Source organism: Calliopsis andreniformis, chromosome 12, assembly GCF_051401765.1.
Source record: "Calliopsis andreniformis isolate RMS-2024a chromosome 12, iyCalAndr_principal, whole genome shotgun sequence".
NCBI lineage: Eukaryota > Metazoa > Arthropoda > Insecta > Hymenoptera > Andrenidae > Calliopsis > Calliopsis andreniformis.
Window position 1 is genome coordinate 3200616 of NC_135073.1, and position 24192 is coordinate 3224807.

The window sequence follows — 24192 nt, forward strand, 5'->3', positions numbered from 1 at the left end:
AAATGAGTGATATGTGTGTAAATGGAAATAATCCAACAATTTTGTTGAAATGAATCGTAAAATAAAATGGTAATTGAATACACGCTGTTTTATTCTATTTAATTTTAATTCCTACCATCGGTAACGTTGCAATCTTATTTCACTTCGAATCATTAATACCGGTTGTGATACAAACAATAGGAAATCTCGCTTTCAAATTAAACGTTTACATTTAATAGATTAACATTAGATTCGCTACAATTTAATATCTCCCAAGAAGTTTTTTTAAATAATTTAGTCATCGAGGTAGTCGTTGTTACGTCACAAAACGTAAAAAAAATTATTGAAATAAAATTTATTTTTAACATATTGTGTTTACATTCAACAGATATGTAACCAGAATTCTTTCTTCTTTAATTTTACAGAATCCTTTTTTTATAAACAGTACTGTACCGTTAGTGTTTCCACTGGCGTCACTATAGACGCAAGTATACATATAATGGAAAGCTTATTGAATGGACTGTCATCGGAATTCTTTGATGGAAACGTCCTGTGTAAGTTCTTGAATTTAATATGTTCTGCTTAAAACAATATTTACTTAAATGCTCGCATTTGTACATACACTATACGTATGTATTATCTTATTACTAAAAAACAGAAGTATGGGTTAGTGGAACTACGATCTACAACAGTTGAACTACGACATTATACTTAGTTCATTGTAAATTGTAGCTGATTCACTTGATTGTAGTGCAATGCTTGTGCTTCAGTACGAAATTTGTAAATCCAAATAAGTTACGAATTTTATAAATGTAATATATACATTATCAGTAATTTGATCATATGAAAATATTTTAAACATTTGATATCTGAGCCTAACCATTTTTAAACTTTTGTACAAAAAACCTAACTAACAGGATATAAATTCATTTGAACTTTCTAATATACCGTCACAGCTATTATGTAAAATAAATAAACGAATTATATTATGATTATTGCGAAAACCAACATTGGATTTATTAATCACAAAATGTTTGTTACAAATAAGCATATAAAAGTTATAAAAGTATTTGAGTATTTAGATTGACTAATTAATTAATATTTAATCAAGTAATTATCAAAGTAAATTTAATCTCTAATAAACTAACAATTAATTTTATATAAATTAAATTACAGTTATATTCTATTATAAGCTTACGTGTATAGTATAATTTATATTCGTCTTTGCATATATTCAAACTTCCATAAATCAGTAGATATGTACAGTGTTTTAAGATAATCAGTTGATTTTATAATTATGGATATTCCTATAGGTAATGGCTCAAATGAATAATATCAAGAAAGATATATCAGATGGGGGAGAAAATGTTCTCGTATGTATATCTCATTTTATTAAAACTAAAATTATTGACGTTGTTACCAATATTATATTCATATTTCATCTGACTTATTATTACAAACGGATTTTGTTACATTACATATATTGTAATATATCTCTAAAACAGCTTTGCTTTACAATTTGTGTTAACACAATTTTTATTTTTCGCTTGTCTGGTATAACTCAACTACTATATACAAGTGTGATAATGGTATGAAAGAATACCTTGAACCTAGATTTGAATGTCCTATTTGTTTAACTTGGCTACGCGATCCAGTTTTAACATCTTGTGGTCATAAGTTCTGTTCGCAATGTATATACACTTGGCTTCAGTAAGTTATATTCCATTGTAAAATTAACATATATATATACATATATATATACACAACCTATTACATATACAATTTATATTTGGCGCACAATTTTCATTTGTAGAAAGGAAGGAGCTTGTTGTCCAGTTGATAGTCAACCATTGAAATCTGAAAGTGACTTATTCAGAGATTTATATACGAGCAGAGAGATATCACAGCAACGTACACCTTGTCCTTATCAACAATTTGGTTGTGAGATTAAATTATCACCAGTGGATATGGAAGTGCACGTAACTGAATGTATATATAAAAAAAAGCTCCCAGATTCAGAAAACATTTACTGTCAATTTAAAAGCATTGGATGTATAGAAGTCTTTTGTACAGAAGAAGATTTGCATTCACATTTAGAAACAAATATGAATCTTCATTTAACTGTTAGTTATATCTTTTTTAACACAGTTACATTTCTCAGTAACATACTACTACTACAGACTACTACCTATCTACTTTATAGATGATTTTAAAAACATTACCACGACTATCTGTTAATACTAATGCAGTAGTTGCTGAGTCTAGGATGTGGGATCCACCGCCAAAATGTACATCTTCAGAAAAAACAGAACCATCATCAGAATGGCAGCAATTGTTAAAGTAAATTTTATGATTCGTCATACAAAATTGATCATTCCATAGACAGTTTCAAAAAAATGTTGAATGTTACTCTCTTTTGTAGGAGTCTGTATGAAAGAATAGTGGTGTTGGAACAACAAAACAGAGAACTGTCCATAACTGTTGCCAATCAAAAAAGCCAACTTACAACATTACAGACTTCTTTACAATTTAATCAAGAAGAAATGTTTTTGCGTAGCTGTAACGGTGTTTATATTTGGAGATTACAATCTTTTCATGAGAAACTTGAAAGTATGATAAATGATCCATTAAGAATGTTCTATAGTCCTGGGTTTTATACTAGTCCTAATGGGTATAAGATTTGCGCTAGAATTAATGTATCTTCTAAAGATTCTGAATTTTTATCATTACTTCTGCATATAATGAAATCAGAAAATGATGATGGTTTAGATTGGCCATTTAATGGTACAATGTGCTTTATTTTGGTAAATCCATGCGATTCAAACAAAGATATACGAGAAATGACATCATCGAGACCAGATCTTGAAGCATTTAGAAAGCCAGTGTGTGAATTAAATAAACGTAGTTTTGGCTATACAGAATTCGTACGAATAAGAGATTTACCAGATTTTTTAAATAATGATTGTTTAATCTTTAGAATAGAAGTTCGTGTACAAGATCGATATAGAATACCTATTTAATAAAATATTGTCGATTACTTCAGTTAATTTTTTATTTGAGACTCAACAGTTTCTTTCTATGTATACATGAAAGACTAGATAACTGATAGTGTGAGATAATGAGTCAATAACATTCGAGGTCGAATTGAACCGTTAATATTTTTTAATTTAATATAATTTTGAAATAACATTTTATCGTAACATCTCTAAGTTAAAAGCAAAAAGTAAGATTTCTATGGTGATTTCATTAAATCTTTATATGTTAGGTCACTTCATAATTAATGTCACCTCTTGTAAATTTTGTTTAAATTAAAATTGTTTGTGGATTTTTCAGTGCCTGTACTGACTCAGGACACCTATGTCAGTTTGAATTCAATAATTGAATTTATCGTTTACAGCATTTTATGTTTAAGAAAAATACGTGTACGTATATATAATAGATAATAAAATACGTAAATGTATACGAACTACGAACGCAAGAAATGATACCGTAATCGCTGCTAAAAACAATTGTAAGATGTATGGAACTTTTTGAATGCAAGAACATTAATGTTCAAAAAATTTTAATCGCTATTTATCGAGCGACATAAAGTCGATCAAGGACTTCTGATAATTCTTAAGTCATTCTAAACTTTTACACGTTGAATATTTAAAACTAAGATTACAGATAGCAGTAAATAATAATATAAATAACAACGATTTGGAAGGGAATTCTACTTCACTATAAGTGTTCGGTTGCACGCCGCGAATACAACTTTCAATAAAATAAAAACGTATAATTGAGTATACTTAGTCTTATATAGTAACATTTTATACTCTAGAGCTGACAAAGATGGGTCTTCATTTATTTCAATCATTATAAAGTGTTATAAAGAGTAAAAATGTTAATACAACTGAGGATCTAATCAAAATAACAAGTGACTATTTTATAACAAAACTTCAACGAATTTGTGAAGAAGCAATTCATCAGTTTTTGAAGGAGGGGAATATAGTTCTAAAAAACAACGAACGACATATTGTTAATGAATAGATATGGTAATTCCATTTTCTAGCATTTCAAATTTGCATACGTTAACGTAATATTACTTATACAATGACCTGATATCTTGTCACGATTAAGAACATTCATATTTCTTTCATGTTTTAAGTCGTTTGTTTACTAAGTTGAAGTATCGCTCAAGATGAATACATTTATTTCAATTTACTTTAGCAAAGAAGACAGTTTTACTTATATTCATATAATTTTAGTCTGTCTTGTAAATATGTAATTTTTATACTATACTGTATGTAATGAAACAGAATCCGTCCTTTTGTTATGTGATGAAAATAAATGATTAATATTTTTTAAATAGGGTAATTTTATTAGTAGAATGCAATACTGCTGAAAGTTAACTTTGGTCTATAATTGTGTAAATATGTACTTTTAAAAAAAATTGATCCAAGAGACAGAATGAAAGTATGGCATAAAAGTATGTTCATTGAGAAATTCATTAATTTTACATATATTTCCTCTTTATCATATTTGGACCTGAGATAACTTGTAGTATGAATAATTTAAGAAGAAATAGTAAGAATGATTTATTTAGTTGTATATGGTTTGGTGTAAGTAACGTTTTATATGTAAATAAAATTGTACTATGTATATATTGTATTATATAACTTCTAAAATGCTCAGAATTTACTTATATTAATTGTAAAATAACATATATATTCTATTTATCATTTAAACTGTTACAGTAGCCTGATATCTGAGAAAGTGGAATAATTGTAGAAAATCTGCCTAAGTATAAGCAAGATCTAAGTTACGTTTTTATATTGTAAAATGCAAGTAAATATTATACGTTTTTTATTTATTTTTTCTACTGTATTCACTGCTATTCTTGGGTTATTAATTAATTATGTAGAATCATATTTACCTGTTTTATTAAGCCGTTTCTTTCGTTACGGCAAATTTTCGTGTAATGTTTATGAACCAATCATAGCACAAATAGAAGTGCCTAAACGGTAAGTAATAACACTATGACATGTCAATAAGTATTAGAATTTTAAATATAACAAGTACATAACATTTCAGATGGTTTAAACATTTCTACATTTTTGCTGCACCCACTTCAAGTTGTATATTATACCTTTGTATTTATAAATATTTCTTGAATGGCAATATTCCTGAAACTATTATATGGATATTAAATGCCACCTTAGGCGAAAATAGACAACCCCTAGGTACAGTATAAAGAATCTAATGAAACTTTCCATATAAATTTTATTTCTTATTTGACATTCATGATTTTAGTGTCACCTGAAAGCACATTCTTGGCTACATTACTTTTGTGTTTACATTGCTGGAAACGATTCTATGAGACACAATGTGTGAATATCTTTAGTAACAAAATGATAAACATTTCTCATTATCTAGTTGGATTTTATCATTATATTGGAACTTTTTTATGTGTTATAGGTGAATCTATAGGATTTGTTGAAGGTAATTTCTGAAATTATTTAATCGAATTTAAGCACTTCCTACATTAAAAAATTGTTTACATAGGTTCTGAAGGAAATTTTTCTTGGCAGAATATTACGTACATTCAATTAGCTTGTGCAATTATTTTTATACTCTCATCTTATACTCAACTCAAAGCAAATTACATTCTTCGGAGTTTACGAAAAGACAAAGGCAATAAAACTAATTCTGCAGTATATAAAATACCACATGGTGGTCTGTTTGAATATGTATCAGGAGCATTGCACATAACGGAAATGATTATTTATTTAACACTTTCGATAATCTTGTGGAAAAGTATCACATTTCATTGTGTTTTACTTTGGGTTTTAGTAAATCAGGTATAATTATTTTGTAAAGTATTCTTAATATATGAATTATGTATTCTCGTAATAATCTACATTTCTCTTACACAGATAAGCACTGCTGTATTAACACACAAATGGTATTTACAAACGTTTAAGAATTATCCAACATCTCGTAAAATTTTAATTCCGTACCTCTTTTAAGTATTAATAAATGTAATGTATAATTTATTATTCATATTTATAAAAATGTTTACAGATAGTATGTATAAATAAATTTATGGAAAATAACATCAATAATTCAAATAAAAAATGTTTTTTATTTTAGAAATATATATGTATTTAATATTTTAAATAATTTGCAATAATGAATAGTGGTTTTAAATATTTTTTCTACATCACGTACAAACAAATTGATCAAATTATAATTATGATACAACAGTTTTAACAATGATTGCAGGCTAAATTATGATGTTCAAATCCTTCTTCGCATGCAGCCTAATTTTTTAATTTCAATGGGCAAGTAAAAAGTTCTCTTTGCAATATACAGAAATGATTATTTTCTATACTTCTCTATTTATCTGAATAGTAAGCTGAAACAGAAAAATCATTCCTCTCTAAGATACAATGTAATATCGATTCTTAAAAAAGTATAAAATGTGGAGTATATTATTATACTCATTGAAATTTTATACATAAATTGAAAACAATGAATATATTAATATACTCCAATATAGTAATAATATAAAGCAAGAGAATATAATCCAATATAGTCCTTTTAATTAAGTATGAAATTTCATTTTAATTTAACATACCTGTATGGATATCCTTGTGCTTTATTCCTAAATATTGACAATAGGAGGCTAAAGAAAATGGCAACTAATCCTGTACCTATAGCAGCAAATATTCGTCGTTTTTTCACATCACCTTTACGTGATGCAGCTTCTGTCATTAAAATCATACCTAATACTACTGCTCCATCTAATTACATCTCATTAAGGAAAATATTGTATAATATCGTAGAAATATACTCAAATTGCTTTTAATTTGCTGATATTTTCCAAGTATGTATATTTTTGATCCATAGTTAAAACAAAGCATTTATTTATGAAAAGGATACTCAAAACCATGACAATGTATGTTTCTAAAATAAATTGACCTTGAGAAGAAGCGTGAATGTAAGCTACATTTCCATCAGGTGATTTATGTATAAATGGTGGTCCTCGTATATGGTTCCACATTTGTCCAGATATCATTGTAAGAGTAAAGAACTATATCAAATAATCACATTAAAGCACATTGTTTTATAATTTTTAAATTTATGTTTCAGACTTATTACTTAATTTAGTTATATATTACCAGTGCACCAAGTCCCCAAATCGTTTTATTGTAAATAAAGTCCAAATTATTACGTCTCAGATACAAAAATCCTCCAATAAGAATTAATAACATTATTATAGCTACTGTTCCAGAATAATTTGGAGGTCTAAATATTCTAATCTATAACATATTCAAAAATATTATACAACTTTTGTTTTACATCTATTAAGTTCTTTGTAAGAATATGAATAAGCAATTACCTGAATATCAGTACGTTCAGATATCCATTTTGCAATTGCTTCTGCTCCAAATCCTACTCTTTGGATATCCATAGTATCCGCAGGTTTTGGTTTTCCCTTTGGTGGAAAATGCATATATACTGGAGCAGTATTTAATCGCATCTAATTAAAAAAAGTTGACTTTCAAAGATATTTATAAATATATATAATGTAAACATATATTTGCAAATATAAAATAGTTTGCATACCATTTGAAATACATCTGACCCTTCATCAAAATCTACAGTTGCAAAGAATAATTTTTTTGAATGAGCTTGTAAGTATCTGAATGAATTTGCTACAATCACAAATTCATCTTTTGCATGCCTAAAAAAGCATAAATGTATCAAGACATTATAATACAATTTAACGTTCTTCTAAGATAAGTAAAATTTAAATCTACCTGCATATTTGGCACTGTCTTTGCGGTGCCATTGCAGTAAACATTACCACGACAGAATAATTTCTTGGTGTAGTCCTGACATATTCTTTAAACTTTGCGCCATTAAATTTTATTACAGGTCTGGTAAGAGCTAACTCTGTTAATTGTTGCACACGGTCTGACAAAGACGTACCTTGAGTCTAAAATACACAAGTAATTCGAACTTTAGAACTCGCATATATTTAGGTTAAGTTAATTTCTCTTTTATTGAATAACTATAAAACATAAAAATACTTATGAACAATGATAAAATTTGCTTATTGTACTTATTTTATTAAATATTTCTCAAATTATATAGATCATATACATTAAAAAATCCGTTCGGCGTTTTGTATAAACAAGGTATACACATGAGATGTCAATGAATTCTTACATTTTTCGTCCTGTACTGACAGCAAACGTAGTTCAAACTCAGAATAAGACCCAAAAGTGTAATATATATTTTATAATCCATCATAAATAATTGTAATTGATGGCGTTACAAAAGATCTTCTACCAAAGAATGCGTTATCGCACATACATATGTGTTCGAGGAGAGCTTATTCGATACAACGTGGCATTTGACGTGTGGATTCCCCTGGATACCACACTTTGACAATGCGTAACGAATATTGAAACAATCATAAAATACATAGACAGGTTTTGATATAAATTATTTTTCGGTATATTCATAAAAAAGTTGAATATTTTGCTGCGTTAATATTTGGCTGTATTTGGCTAAATATTTGACACTATTTCTATATGTACGTATATACAGGGTGACCCACATTAACTGTCGTCATAAAGTATAAAGTTTCAGGATTGTTTTTAAATTTTACAAATCAGCTATATTAAACATAAGTTAACTTATATTTAATTCTGCATAATTTTCATAAATCAGAATATTTTTATTTGCATTCTTTTCGAAGACATGAATGTTAAATTATATTTTTTTTAAATTTAACTATAACGTTTTTTATTTATTTGTTATTAGTATTTGTTATAGTGGACAATAATAAATTCAACGACAATAAACACATTAGAAAAATATAAATGGTATATGCATAAAAGTCAGTTCAGAGCAAAGTTCGTGAAATGTGAAGTTCGTCGCAAAAGAGTATTATAGCGGCAAAAAATGCAAATTTGTTTCATCGATTGGAACTGTATTTACGAAAAAATGGATTAATTATTACTATTATTATTACTATTATTATTATTAATGTGTTATGATTTGCATTAATAAAAAATATTCGAGATTGAGCAACTGAAAATTTTTCATGCTTATCTTAGTCACAAATGGAAACCATCTAACCTGTTTTTAGAAAATAAAGTTCAGAGTATATCTGTGTATTTGTCGCAAACAAATATTTATTCAAAACCTTTGGTACATCTATACTTAAAATAAGTATTTAAGTATTTTTGAATAAAATAAAACATTTTTTTTAAATGTGCACATTTTCTAACTGTAGGAATAAGGTGATCGTAATTTTTATTACGTTACTGATTTTAAATAGCAGACACATTCGTCTGATTGGTCATCATGCAACGCCTCTACTCTGATTCGTTACTATTCTAACTACTGTTTTGGGTAACCGTCATTTCAAATCAGCAAAACTGATGCAGCATTCCGCTCGAAGAGATATTTAAGAAAGACACGTATAACAACAGTTTCCCTTTATTTATTGTATGCATTTGGATCCAAAGCAGAGACCGTATATCGAGCATTGCATTTGCTGAAACTTGTCGTGTACTTGTTAGTGTTAAATAGCAAATTATTCACAACGTTTTTTCTGTTGTTTACGTTGCAAATATTCAACAATGTCATTTTCAAAAGCAAGAATTCAAAGATTTAATGAATGTGAAAGTAAGTACATATGTATTTTTGTTGTTTCTGTATTTTATATTGTTATACATGTGTCAAATATATAGCGTAAATAAGATGTATCTTTCTGTTTTGTGGATGTATTTATATGGTGATAGATACAATAAAATATGAAATAGATAGTTTTTGAATAGTCACATAGAGGTTTTGAAATATTTTGTTATATAGTATATGTAGTATCATTTACAAAAATATTTCAGCTTTCATTTTTATAAAAGATTTTTGAAAACATTTAAAGTAATTTTTCTGTATTAAATATGTTAGTAATAAGTAATGTAATTTGTGTAAATTATAGATAAATATACTAAAATAATAACTGTGATTTTGATCAGTAAGCAATTTATAATGTGTTGTAAACTATGTTATGTTTGGTAGCATTAAACACCTAATTTAAAAATAAAGTTTCTGTATTTTCACTAAAAAAAATTTTACAGATGACGTGCCTGCACCAGGGTCGTATGATCCAAAATTTGATGTGAAAGTTAAAGGTCTTGTCATTGAAAAATCTGAAAGATTTCATGATGACCGAAGTATAGCTAGTGCAGAATATGATGAATCAATCTGTACTAAAAGTATGAGTCATGTAGCTGCAAGTTTTAGAACGGTAAACCATTTATATTTGAAGAGTTTAAACATAATTCATCAACGATATCAAATGATTAAATAAAAATTAAATATAAATACCATATTCATTAGCCACAGCTTCCCAGGAAAAAAACTCCTTCAAGATCATGTTCGAAAGTAAAACAATGTCCACGTGTTTCCTCTGGCAATAAAAAGTTAGAATATAAATCACAGCATCAATTAGCAGATTTACAGGTTGAATGCTCAAATAAAAATGTAACTATACAGGAACATGAGAAACATATTGAATATATGAAAGAAGAAGTAAAGAAGTTAGAATCACAACTGGAGGATGCACATAAAAAACAAGCAGAAACAGAAAAGCAACACAAAAGAGACTTAGAAACAATGGTAATAGAATACTTCATTTAAATTTAAATTAGAATATTTATTTAAGATTTCTATTTATAGGCTACAATGCAACAAGAAATTTTGAATTGTTATGACGAAAAACACCAAGTTGAGATAGGGCGTCTTCGTTCTCAGTTATTAGAGGTTTCAGAAGAAAAAGAGCGTGAAATACAAGCCAGAATAGCTGCAGAAAACGATTTGAAAATCCAAATTGAAGATTTTATAAAAAGGATAGCTGCATTAGAATTAGAATTGACCAATGAAAGGCATGCAAGTAAGGAAAAAGTAAGTAAACTGTAATACAAATTAAATTTTGAATAAATTATAAATTGATTTTGTCATAATTATTGTTATAATCACTCACTGTGATTTACAGATTCATAGTCTTGAGACAGAAATTGAAGAATTCAAAATAAAATTGGAAAAGTTGACAAAAAATCATAAAAACGAAGTTACTTTATTGGAACAGGAAAAGTCTGAACTTAATTCTACAATTCATAATTTGACTGGTGCATTGGCCAACTGCAAAGAAGAACTAAAAACAGTAATCATTGAAAGTAATGCAAAAGTAAGTAAGTCGCATACACATAAAAATATGAAACATCATTGACAGCATGTTTCTTTTGATCGTTTTGAGTTTTTACTGTTAAATTTTCATCATTTTTTCTTTCAAAGTTTATCTAAAATTTTTGTTGTGTAGTTTCTATGTTTTTTATATCTGAATTAAGTACTAAGGATTTTGTGCTCCTCATCAAGAGCACTTTTACTTAATTTGCAATGCAATCTTATTGGTGTAGATAAATGCAATGATTATGGAAGCAAAGACTACTGTAGAAAACGAAATGCGGCTTACTACGGAAAGATATGAAGCATGTTTAGTACGAGTAGAAATGGAACGAGCAGTATTAGATAAAAAACTTGCACAAAAAGATACTGAAATTGCCAAACTCTCTACAATTCTGGAAACTTTGAAGTCTTCAGTAGAAACACAGGTACCTAATATTACACATAAACAGAATAAATATATAAGTATATATAAGCTCATGTAATGTTATTTTATAAAAATTTATATTAAATTGATAAGATTTGAACAAATTTATTTGTAAAATTTAGGAGAGTTTTGGACAGAGCTTACAAATGGAACTTGACCGAACGGAAACCACGTTAATAGAAAAAAAAGAAGAACTAAAAGCTCTGAAAGATCAAATTCGATCAGAAGCAACCGAGATGGTGGCTAGAAGAAAGAGGTATTTGTAGCTATTTATTTGTACATATGTACATTTACTAATATATTAAAATATTACTTAGGTTTGAAGTAGTAATGGCCGAAAATCAAGCATCAGTTGCTGCTTTAGTTAAACGTTTGATGCAAAACAATGTTGAAGTAGAAAGACTCCAACATGAATTAGAACACGGTGAAAGTTGCATAAATGAGTATCGTGATTTATTGAACATAATGCATAATAACTCAGAAATGGTACATGTGCAAGTACACGCTTTAATGGAAGAGTTAGACGCTAAAAAAGGATTAGTTAATCAACTGGAGACTGAAAGTTCAGGCGAAATAGATTCACTTAAAACTGTATTTGAAGCCAAAATTGAAGATTTGGAAAAAAAAGCAGCTGAACAATTGGCAAATTTGCAAGCTGATGATGATGCGAAGGCAACTCAAATTGTTAATGTATGTTTATTTTTATTCTTCAAATATTTTAGATAGGATATTATTCTAAAATAATAGAATTAATCGATATTTAATTTGATATATTAGATGCAAAATCAACTGCATAAGATGGCTAATCGAATTAATGAAATGCAAGATACGTTACTTAAGTTGGAGGAAAGAAATGATCATCAAGAACTAGAGCTTTCAAAAATGCAATTGCTCAACAGTAGGCTAAATGATCAGCTAAAAGAAAGTAATACAGCTTTCGATGAGGTTAATGAATTATTAGAGAAACAATCTGCAAAATATAAAGTTACTTTAGAAAAGGTACATTTTTAGAAGTTCTACATTAAATTCCTTTGAACAAATACAGCACTTTTATTTGACATTTTTAGGCACGCTTTGAAATTGAAGAACTTTCTGATAAAATTAAATATCTTCAAGAGAATAAAACTGACATAGAGGTAAATGATATTTTCGATTAAATGTCTTCCATATGTGAAAATAGTATTTACAAATAAATCGATAAACCGTGTATAAATTCTAAACAAATTGTAAAGAAATTAATACATTTATAATCGATTAATGTATTATCGAATGTTTCTATATAGGATAAGACTGAGTTACTTGAAGAGGAAAGAGCTCGTCGTGAAGCAGCCGAAGAGTAAGTCTGTTTTTATATAAAAACTATCCTTATCATAAATTTGTTAGATAACGAAATAATCAATTCATTTTCGATCACTTAGAGAAGTAAAAAAACTTATTGAATATAACGAGCAGCTTAGAAAAGATCATGAAGAGATTAGTGAGAAGTATGCTGAATTAGTTGGTCATCAAAATCATAGACAAAGAATTAAACACGTCAGTCAGTTGAAAGATAAAATTAACCAACTGGAACAGGTACATTTAACTTTCTTTAATGTAAACAAAAAGCAAGAAATGTTTTTATTTATGATACCACAATATTCATTTCGGTTTTGCATATTAATGTAAGTTCTAAATTCGCTCTAATAAAATATTCTGTATTTTTTAGGACATGGTTCTTAAAGCAAGAACAATAAAACAGCAACAAAAAATTATAGAACAACTAAAAGCAGTAGAAAGACGCGTACCTGGTAAAGAAAAAGAAAATACATTGGGACTTTCAAAGAATGTCCTCTCAACACCATTTTGTTCTCCGCAAAAAGCATCAACGCCTCTCAGAAGTCGAAATGAATAGTTGTGACATAGGTATAATAACTTTCATTTATAATGAAAAGAAATATATATATACTAATAAAAATTATTGCTGACATGGCTACAAATACAATTATTCGTATGTAATTTTTATGTAAAGACCTAAAAGAATATAGCGTGGTCGTAAAATTTGAGGAACTGTTAAAAATTCAAACATTTTGGGTGCCGAAGCAAATTTGACTACTTTTTAGTGAGACAAGTATTATCAGCCCTGCCTTAAGATAAGGTGAAATATTTCCACTATCATTCGGTTCCTACATTACAGTATATATTTTAAAGATTTTCAGGCATAAAAATAAATATAAAAAAACAATTACTAGAAAAATACAGCAGTAACGTAGTAGTAAATAGATTACAGTTATTCATCAAACGCTATGTTCTTATACAAAGATCTGCAGTATCGTAGATGCACCTGAATCTTGCTGTAATAATTTAACTACTTAGAAGTTCAAGTTGAAACCACGTTATATTTCTTTCAGGTACTATATTTGAGCGTTAAGTTTACTATATGACTTGAAAATTAATTTTCGTAATTAATTTTTCTAATTTTTCTAGTTTATAATGAAAATGTATTAAGTACAAAATTTAGAAAAATTTTATTCATTGCTATATTTGTTGATAATTTGTGATGATAATGTTTAGTTATAGAATTTATATTTTTCATGCAATATGAAGAGTTTAAAATATATTTAAAATTTGTGAGATGCACTATTTTCCCAATATTGTGCTAGTAAACGAACTTCAATACTCCGGAAACTCTGATTTTTTTTTTAAACTTTGTAGGTTTTTAAGGAGTAATAAGAGAAGTATTGGGTAAACTTTTATTTTGCTACTTTTTAGTTTTTGTGCTAGGGTGAAAACCTCCCTTAAAAGTTAATATATGTTTCCGTATTTTCCTATGCATCTTGAAGATTGCATTAGATACAAAAAAATGATTGAACTAAAAATTTAATGGGTTTTTAAAAGCCTTTTTATAAGAATGACTGTTTATCTAAGTCCGTTTGGAATTTTTGGGGTATCGAAGTTACCTTGTATTAGGTTTTCCCATAAGTAATGACGTATTTGAAATGCAATACAGAAGCAAGTTTGAAAAAAAAGGTTTATATTTTTCAATCAATTATATAATCGTCATTATTGTCTATTACAGTTTGCCATCTGCTTTAAAGATTCAATGTCTTGTTTGTCGGTAATGGCAAAGTTAGTTCTGTATTTCATTTTCAATATGTCATTACTACTTTTGAAAAAATCTGATAAACTTAAGTTTATACCAGTGTGAAGATATTATAGGATAATAGATTAAATAATATATTCTAATATTGCTTCTTTATTGAGAATGAGAAATTTTTAAAATTTGATTTAAAGGGAGTCTTCTTGTGACCCACTTTCTTGAATATGAAAGCCTTAGTGTGTCCATTGTTTTGGATAATACATCGCTTATGAGTATGCACGAGAGTAGGATAATACTAATTACTAATTAGTAATCGTTATTAGTTCTTAGAACACAGTTCTGAGAACAAAGAGAATTCACCAGTTTCCAACATTAAATGTTCTAGTAAAGTATAGTTAAATGGACTAGCTAGAGAGCAGTAATTATTTAACAATGAAATAGAAATAAATAAAAAAACTGTTTCAAACAAAACAAAAATTTTGTTAAATAATTTCTACAATTATCCATTAAAACATTTCTCTACGACAATTACAATCATGAAATATTTAAATATCATAATATTTGCATTTAAGTACATAATAGCATCAGCATTTAAGGAACGATTAAGTATTAAGAAGAAAAGAATATGTTTTAGAAGTAAAAAATGATTAGAATTAACATGCCGTGAATTTGTTTAAATCTCAAGATTATTATTTTTTATATTAATGAAATAATAATGGATTAGAAATTGCTGCTACATTCATTATTTTATGGAAATGATAAAGTTTTCATTTCATTAATATCATAATTTCAGTAGACTGTGAAGTTATAAATAGTTCTGAAGATTACTAAATTTGTCATCGCAGAACAGATCTTTTTGTCGATCGTCCTTCAGTGCTTTATTCTTCTGTGAGTATCCTTCTTAATCCATAGTTTTGAACCATGGCTCAGCGGAGTCAATTTTTCGCGCATTTTTTCTCGGATTTAATCAGTTGCGTAATTTCAATCAATCATCAATCTTATTTACCTACGTGATTTCTTGAATATATCACAACTATCTCGTTTTTCCATTGTTTATTGAGAAGATTTTCTATTCCCTGGCAATTGTCCACGGCCTATCCTAAATCCATAGTCCTTGATCACTCTCATACACTAGTCCTTTGAAACAATGATCAATTTTTCACCATGAATTAACACCGATAATTGGTCAGCCATTAATGTTATATTCGATATGAAAATTTCTCGGTGTTTAGGTGAACACCAAATGAAAATATTACATTTGTCGAGGAATTTCATCACTATGTCTCTAAGTTTGAAATACTAGAACTTTTAAAAGTTCTCAATTAATTAGGTGCAATTCATTGAAATATTCACTATTGTGTATTAAAAATCTCCAACTCTGAGGATATATTGGATATTCGTAAATAATAAAAATTAATAGTAAATAATAAAAGCTTACATCGAAGAAATTGCTTTTAAGACCCATGTTAATTAGACTCCATTTAGTATGTACTAAAAGTTCTTAAAGTCTCAAATTCTTTTTTTTTAATATTTTATATAAATTTAATAAATTACTACTGCCGTTTTTGTCTGCATATCTTTTATATTACAATGTAGGTGATGTATCTACTATTTAAGTTTTTAAATTTTGTATCTTTTTATGATCCCAAGACGAGTGAAGCATAATGGTGCTAAAATTCAAATAACGCTTGTAACATTTTTATAGAAATTAATAAAATCCATTAACTTATAATACATTGCATAGATCAGAGTTTCATTTGCGCAGTTCCAAAACCATGATAAAGGTAGTATTTTACAAATTTGTATTGAATTTTATGTGCGCAACAGGTGAGTAACCAAAGATACTAGCGAACTAGAATCGATATTGTGATAACTCTAACGATATTCTTGGGATTCTCGAAGCTGCGCGCGCAGTCCACTACGAATGGAATAACGTTCTAGTGTAGAACTCGTCGTAAAGGTACGTTTTTTACTATGCTTTTTAGTATTATTACAGAATTTATTGGATTTTTATATGTCCTCAAAATATATAAGATAGTTGCATCACATTGCGTGGCAAAATTATATTTTTTTAACATATCTTTCGAACTGCATGAAACATTCCAGTTTGATTTTCAAACGATAGGAATATGGATGTCTAGAATTCGAATGATATTGAAAATGAAATTGAAAAATTGAGGTTCAATGTTTAAAGTTTTCAAGTCTAGAATTTGAAAAATTCAGAACTGTTTGTTTAATGTTTCCTGTTTCTTTCAGCTCAGACTCAGTAGGCATTTGCTGGGTACAAATCGTCGAGTTGCATTCATTCCATTGGTCTTAAGGTAATGCATATTCTTTCTTCCTTGAATCACTCACTCATGTAAAACATAAGGATTCGAAGCGGCACGAGTGGTTGGTTGTTTTTTTTGTCATATTGCGAGCATAGTAACCACGAGTATATTTTTACATTCGTGAATGGCTCTAATTTTTTATGTATTTGATGGTTTTGCTTGAATAACAGGGTGTTCAATAGGATAAATATCCTTATTTGGCTTCGGAAGAATATTAACGTGAAATTGTAAGTATCTTCAGTTAAAAGGGCATTATAACAAATACAAATACGTCAGTAGAGTAATACATAATGATTTTAGCGAAAAACGTTTCAGACAGAAATTGAATAGTTGTGGGAGAGACATAGTTTGACACAATTATTAGTTGTTTTTTTTGTAAATATATGTGTAAAGAACATATGAAAGTCAAATTAATTTTTTTAAATGGTAACATGTATTTTTTGTGATATTTTGTGACGCAGCTCGTAATTCTGTATACTGTATAAAAAGGTATTAACCTATTTATGTAAAAAACCATTAGTTCAGAAGATATTTTAACTTCAGTTCGCAAGTATGCGAATTAGTATGATTGGAACCAGTTCAACAATTTCAAAAGTAATCTACAGTGAAATTACATCAGATGAAATCTGCGTGGTTCAAAGGAGGACAGATGGTGAAGTATTCGATTTTTATTATACAGGGTGAAAATTATAAAGCGTTACGGACGAATATCTCCAGAAATATTAATTATATGTAAAAATGTTTCAAACGAAAGCTATTCACCAACGAGGGGAATATTATGTGGTGGGACTTTTATTTTTTCCAGTCGATGAGCAAAGGTGAAGTGAAGGTCTCGATCATTTTTTCAAATGGAACCATACTTTTACTTCTTGCTAGTATTGTGGCTTATTTTAAGACGAATTTGAAAACTATCTACAGAAGGTCATTCAAGGTCAAAGTTGCAGGGGAATTCCGAAAAGGTGATCGAAATAAATGTATTAACAATCTAACGTAATTGCGTTTCATTTGTACTTTAGTAAGTGTACAAAATAATTACCTTGTACTTGTTTTCATTTCATTGATAATGACTTTGATGTTATCCTTAGTATTGTTGATATCGAACACGTGTTATTGTTTTAATGTGAAAGTTCGAAGGCACGAAACGTGCGAATGAATTGAATACACAATAAACTTGTAAAGCAAAAATCAAATTATTTTTTGGAAATAAATTGAACAAAGCATTGTTAAATGCACTGAAGTACAAGGTAATCATTTTGAATACTTACTAAAGTACCAATAAAATGCAATTACGTTAAATTATTATCAATACATTTATTTCGATCACCTTTTCGGCATTTCCTTGCAAGTTTGAACTTGAATGATCTTCTGTAGGTAGTTTTCAAATTCGTCTTAAAATAAGCTATAATACTAACAAAAATGAAAGTATGGTTCCATTTGAAAAAAGGGTCGTGACTTACACCTCACCTGTGCATGTCCACCGGGAAAAATAGAAGTCCCACCACATGATATTCTCCTCGGTGTTGAACAACTTTCATCCGAAACATTTTTGCGTATAATCAATATTTTTGGAGATATTTGTCTGTCACGCTTTAGAATTTCCACCCTGTATAAGCATTTTTTAAAACTTCAAGATCGTTTCAATATTTTTAATGGAAATAAACATTTTTTTCTAACAAATGTCATAGATAGCACGGACATAAATTTAGTTATGTCATTATGACACACACTAAATAACTTCCAATGATATTTTACCAATTAACGTATCGAAATTTGGTGCTTGAGATGTTTTACCGTTGAACAATAACGCAAAAGATTATTATTCTGTAAATCTTTTATTATTAGTTACGAAAAAGATTAGAAGAGGTGTTTAAAGTGCTGCCTTTGTATCTAAAATACGTGACTTTTATTTGCATTATGCTAATGCACTAATTGGTAAAATATCTTTAAAATTATTTAATGTGCACCCTCACAGCACAACATGCAAATACTATGTAATATGAGAGTCACAAGTTTTTTAACATTTGTTACATTTACAAAATGTAACCGCTACGTAACATAGTGGTTACAATGTTCTGTAACTTCCCTAGAGCACAATATATAAATACTATCTGACATGGGAATCAATAAGTTCTGTAACTTTTGATACACGTGCAAAATATATAAATATTTAAAAAAATCAAAGTCATACGAAGCATATAATTTAACATATAATATGATTTAAAACATATGTAAATGTACGGAACATAGATTAAATTTATTACATACTGTCTTGTTCACAGCCAACTGTAGTACTAACCATGCTCAACGAAAAAGTGCAACACTATGAGAGTCCGATTTTACACTTGATAGAAAGAGTACGCAGCATTGTCTGTCTCTGTCTATTTAAGATTTTCGGAGTGTTGCTGTTTTTTGTTCAGCATGGCTAGTAATACAGTCGGTTGTGGTCTTATTATAATATTTTGTGTATATTATAAATACTGCGTATGTGTAATATAATGCATAAAAGTTAAATTGGAATCAAATTTATGATTAATAAAAATAATAATAGGTATTTACATATTGTCTTGCATTAATAATATGTACATAAAATATTTTTTTAAGATAAAGTACTGGATAAATTTGACAATTTTAGTGAAATGGATTTTGATAGTTGGATTGGAATAGTTCCGCCTAGGACGGCAAAGGAAATTGAGATTTAAAGCGAAGGAAAAGTAGGTTAAGTGATGTGTGACATATAACAGACGTATGGAGAAAAATCTGTGTATGTACAAGATAATAAAAAATAATACTATAATAAAAAGATTCTAATATATTTTATTTATTCAAATAAATATCCTATGAACATTAATTATAAGTAATTATTCATTATCTAACAATAAGGTTAGTGCTATTACTTTGGGGTTACATCAAATTTACATGGCAAATGTGACTCACATTTATGTAGCCTAAAGTAACTTGTGTGAGTCACAACGTTACGGTAATGAAGCGGACATTTTTACCCTTATGTCATCTTTACGTGACCCTCAGGTTACCTAACCAAAATGATTTTATTACACAACAGTTACATAGCTGTTACGTTTTTGTGCTGTAAGGGTATCGTAATGACATCACTAAATTTATTTTGGTGCTGTCTGACAGTTGATATGAAAAAATTTTTTAAATTTTCAATTCGCATACTTGCAAATTGAAGTTAAAATATTTTTTGAATCCATGATTTTTTGACATAAATATGTTGATACTTTTTTGTACAGAATTATGAGCTGCATTATAAAATGTCAAAAGATTTATGTCTCCATTTAAAAAAGTTAACTTGACATTCATATATCCCTTATGCATCTATTTACAAAAAACTAATTGCCAAACTATGTACATACAGTATGTCCGGCTTACATGTCTACACGTAATTCTGTTTCTGAGCATTAAAGATACAAACAAATGCTTTAGACAAAAATTGTAAAAGATATATGCACATACCCTCTCCCATGACTTTTTTTCCTTGAATGGGGTTTTCAAGGCTATTATGATGTTCAAAGTTTGAGCGAACAACCTACGCATGATGTACATTGGGTAACGCTAATGTCGACGACACATCAACTTTAAAAGTTAATAACTTAACAATGATTTAAGCAAAATACATGAGCAGGTAGTGTTCCGAAAATATTCCGATATTAGCTAGAAAAATATTCAGTGAAAAATATAGAGTTCCGTTTAAAAATTTAAATGTGACTTTCACAGAATTTTAATAAAATCAAGTTACTTGACTTGTGAAGAATAATACTAGACTGGTAGATTCATCATATTATATGTATATCTACATTTTTGTATATTTTAGAGTAAACTATGCAAATTAAGATAAATTAAATTAATTAAGATAAGTTAAATAAGTTAGATTAACTTGAGTCAGTTTTTTAAATTAAAATATATACATTTTTAACTATTTCTACGTAGATATTTTTACAAAATGCTCTTTTTGCTACAAATTGCATAATGATTTAAAGATAATCGCTTTGCCAATATGTTCCAAAAAGATACACTTTTTATACTTTTTGAACAAAAGGAGAGTAAATAGAATCACAAATAGATTACAAAAAACCTGTTTTCATGTACATATGTATAACACCGCAGACGAAATGTAAAAGTAGACGAAAAAAGTTCGTATGAACATATGTTCAGAAATGCTTAGTCTTTTTAATTATTCGTTAGTTTTAGTTACATAGAATGCTTGCTTAAATCCTGTAAAAAATAAGAAAAATGTGAAACACTTTGGGAGGATGGGTTCTAGATATAAAGACGATGAAATAAATTCAAGTGCACATATGTCCGAAAACGCATAGCTCTTTTGTTACATGCTATTTTCTATTCTGTAAAATGCTGGCCCATTTCTTGCCTGCACGGTATGCTATTCTCTTTAAGGTCCTATTAGACCCAGGAATATTCCGGCTTCTTGAAGAAAGTTTCACGCTTACGCAATATAAAATAGCAAATAACTAAAAAACTAAGCGTTTTCGGACATATGTACACATGAACTTTTTTCATAGTCTACATATCTAGAATATACTTTCCAAAAATGTTCCACTTGTTTGGAAATACCCTATATGTATGTATTTAGATTGTCATCGTTATGATATCTTTCTTTCCTACCGTTTGGAGTGCTGCATTCTTATTCTATGCTCTGTCGGTATCGTTGGATGTGACATGAAAATGGTAATGAGTCTTATGAGTCCCAAAATTGTGAAACAGAAAAAATCATTGTTTATCAAGTCTATTCTATATCATTGACAAGGCATAAGATAAATTTATCACAAACAAAGTTGCAGCTTAGAATATGGACATAAAAGCTTACGAACTTGCATGTCTCATATCGATTTCCTGATGAAAACCACTAGTTTTCCAGCGCTCTCTGTGTTATTCGAGCGGTGAGTGTAGGAAATACGTTGTACTTTCATCACTAATGTCGATAAAGTTACTAAACTAAAAATATTTCTACCTTATCACCGAATATACAAAGTGTCACAATAATACTATTCTTCTTATGCAAGGTGTTTGACAATAGGTGTTAGAAGCTTTAGAGAGCAATTTTATATGCTAAAATAGGACGTAAATGAAGATAAACGAAATCATGTTCCAGATTTTATTTCCGAGTTTTTAATTGTTCAGAAAATATCTAAAATAAGCGAGAAAATGTCTCTGATTTGTTACTTATTCTACTGACATCGCTGTATCTGACCTGAATAACTTACACTGTCAGTAGAATAAATCTCAAATCAGAGACATTTCATGTGAATTTTAGACATTTTTACAACAATTAATAACTCTGAAACAAAACCTCAAACACAATTTCGTCATTTTTAATTTCCAATTTATTTTAACATGTAGAATCACTCCTTAAAATTTCTCACACTTGTTGTCGAACACCCTGTATAGGATGTATTAGAAAATGTAGGATATTTTTGCAGTTGGATTCCACATATGTAGGCAATAAAAAAAATACAAATGCGCTATGCTTGGAAACCCATAGTTTTTTTTAGTAGATTTCTTGAATATGCTGTTTCAATTTGACACCAACCTCTCGAAATACCCTTTACTGTTGTTATCGCTACTATAAATTTATAACTTCAATTCCTACCGTTGGTAGTGCTGCACTGTTATTTCGCGCACAGTTGTTAACGTTGAACACGGCCATAGAACTGATAATGGAATTTATGAGCTCCGAAACTGTAGGAAAAGAAAGGCATTCGTTGTCAAATTTATCCTATACTTCGTCTATAGTGATATATTACACAAGACAAAAACGATATCGTTAAACCTGTGGTCTTAAAGCAAAAATGGCCTAAGTCACATGTTTTTGTCTTCGAGATATTTGCGTTTGAAGTTTTTAACTGAAATACTGTCTTATGGGTTTGTGTCTTCTTGAACCCTTACTTTTAAGAGAAAAAATTCTTTTAATGCCCTTTCTTTTTTTTGAAAATATAAATTCTGTATTCTAGATTTCAATTGAGACCTTAACTCGACTTTTTTGAAAATGTGAGATATGTTATTTTGCCTTAAAGCTATTGAAATAATAATGAGATATTAATTCATTTCCGTGTACCTTTTTGTATAGTGCTTGTTACAGTTTACTACTGCTGATAGTATATTGCTTGTTACGAATTGCATATTATTTATATTTGAAATAATTCTACTCTTTTGAATTGCTGCATCTTTGACAAGAAATAGTGAATTCCTGAAAATAAATTACAGTAGAATCTGTTAAAGAAGCATGCAGATGATTATGCTTAGCCATGCACCTCTAGCCATCGCGTATGTGCTATTATACATATATTCTCTCTATGACTGCGCTTGACACAAGTAATAATTGTACACGTAGGTACTGACCTCTGAACTTATTCCGGGGTCAATAGGCACATGAATTTTAAATATTGTTACAGGCTGGCTTGTTCTAATTAAGTACATACTTTCTTACGTTAGATAGATACAGTCACTGCTGGTACTAGTCACTTCTTCCGTTATTATGTATTGAACTTTTAGACCCATTAAAAATAAATCATTTTTAACAAAATATTATCTTGATAAAGTAATATAAACAGTTACGTAATTATAAACTAATTAGTACAGTGTTATCGAAAAAATAGTATGTACAAAGTACATTTATAGACAGTGCTCGATTATATCGAATTGTAAGGCGGTATATTTTGCTTACTGATTTTCTTTTGAGAAACATACAAAACTGTAATTTTACTAATAGAATTCACCCTATGTTTTATTAATACAAATGTAAAGGAAAATTGAATCGAAGTGGCAATGCATTAATATGCAAACATGATGCTAAATAAGAAGTGATAAGGTAATGAGGGGGCAATACTCGTTCCTAAACACACACATTCTGTACTTCTCATTCTCTTTCATAACACTAAACATATGCACTAAACACACACGCGTGATATGAGTTTGACCACGTGACCACTATGTGGTGTACCTTGGGTTATTCTAACGCTGGATGCACACGTTTCATTCAAAGTGCAGTAAAACAGGGGAAAAGGGGTTGTTGTATAAGAAACATTTCAATCTTCAATGTCGTGATTTAGATTGCGAGAAAAATTTTTTAAATTCTGTAACGTCAATTGGTTCTGTAAAAT

General features: G+C 28.7%; 4 protein-coding genes across 4 annotated transcripts; 3 read left to right on the plus strand and 1 right to left on the minus strand.

Moving 5' to 3' along the window:
* Positions 1-976: 976 nt before the first annotated feature.
* Positions 977-3037, plus strand: LOC143185779 (TNF receptor-associated factor 6). The gene is made up of 6 exons (XM_076389026.1): positions 977-1089; positions 1293-1352; positions 1559-1689; positions 1793-2102; positions 2183-2319; positions 2402-3037. Exons 2-6 carry the CDS (start codon positions 1296-1298, stop codon positions 2997-2999), a joined length of 1233 nt encoding a protein of 410 aa, XP_076245141.1. The 5' UTR covers positions 977-1089; positions 1293-1295; the 3' UTR covers positions 3000-3037.
* An 873-nt stretch (positions 3038-3910) lies between these two features.
* Positions 3911-6047, plus strand: LOC143185781 (polyprenal reductase). The gene is made up of 7 exons (XM_076389029.1): positions 3911-4013; positions 4331-4580; positions 4716-4982; positions 5053-5201; positions 5272-5460; positions 5524-5819; positions 5895-6047. Exons 3-7 carry the CDS (start codon positions 4801-4803, stop codon positions 5985-5987), a joined length of 909 nt encoding a protein of 302 aa, XP_076245144.1. The 5' UTR covers positions 3911-4013; positions 4331-4580; positions 4716-4800; the 3' UTR covers positions 5988-6047.
* Positions 6048-6083: 36 nt separating this feature from the next.
* On the minus strand, positions 6084-8523 carry Ostgamma (oligosaccharide transferase gamma subunit). Its single transcript, XM_076389028.1, has 8 exons — positions 8197-8523; positions 7785-7963; positions 7591-7708; positions 7364-7504; positions 7143-7283; positions 6904-7054; positions 6599-6764; positions 6084-6376 (listed from the first exon to the last, which is right to left on the minus strand). Exons 1-8 carry the CDS (start codon positions 8278-8280, stop codon positions 6361-6363), a joined length of 996 nt encoding a protein of 331 aa, XP_076245143.1. The 5' UTR covers positions 8281-8523; the 3' UTR covers positions 6084-6360.
* A 1097-nt stretch (positions 8524-9620) lies between these two features.
* On the plus strand, positions 9621-15177 carry LOC143185990 (uncharacterized). Its single transcript, XM_076389342.1, has 13 exons — positions 9621-9666; positions 10119-10288; positions 10381-10659; positions 10720-10944; positions 11036-11227; positions 11457-11651; positions 11773-11906; positions 11968-12340; positions 12428-12649; positions 12718-12786; positions 12934-12986; positions 13069-13222; positions 13356-15177. The coding sequence occupies exons 1-13, from the start codon at positions 9621-9623 to the stop codon at positions 13539-13541; spliced, it is 2298 nt and encodes a 765-aa protein (XP_076245457.1). The 3' UTR covers positions 13542-15177.
* The last annotated feature ends 9015 nt before the right edge of the window (positions 15178-24192 follow it).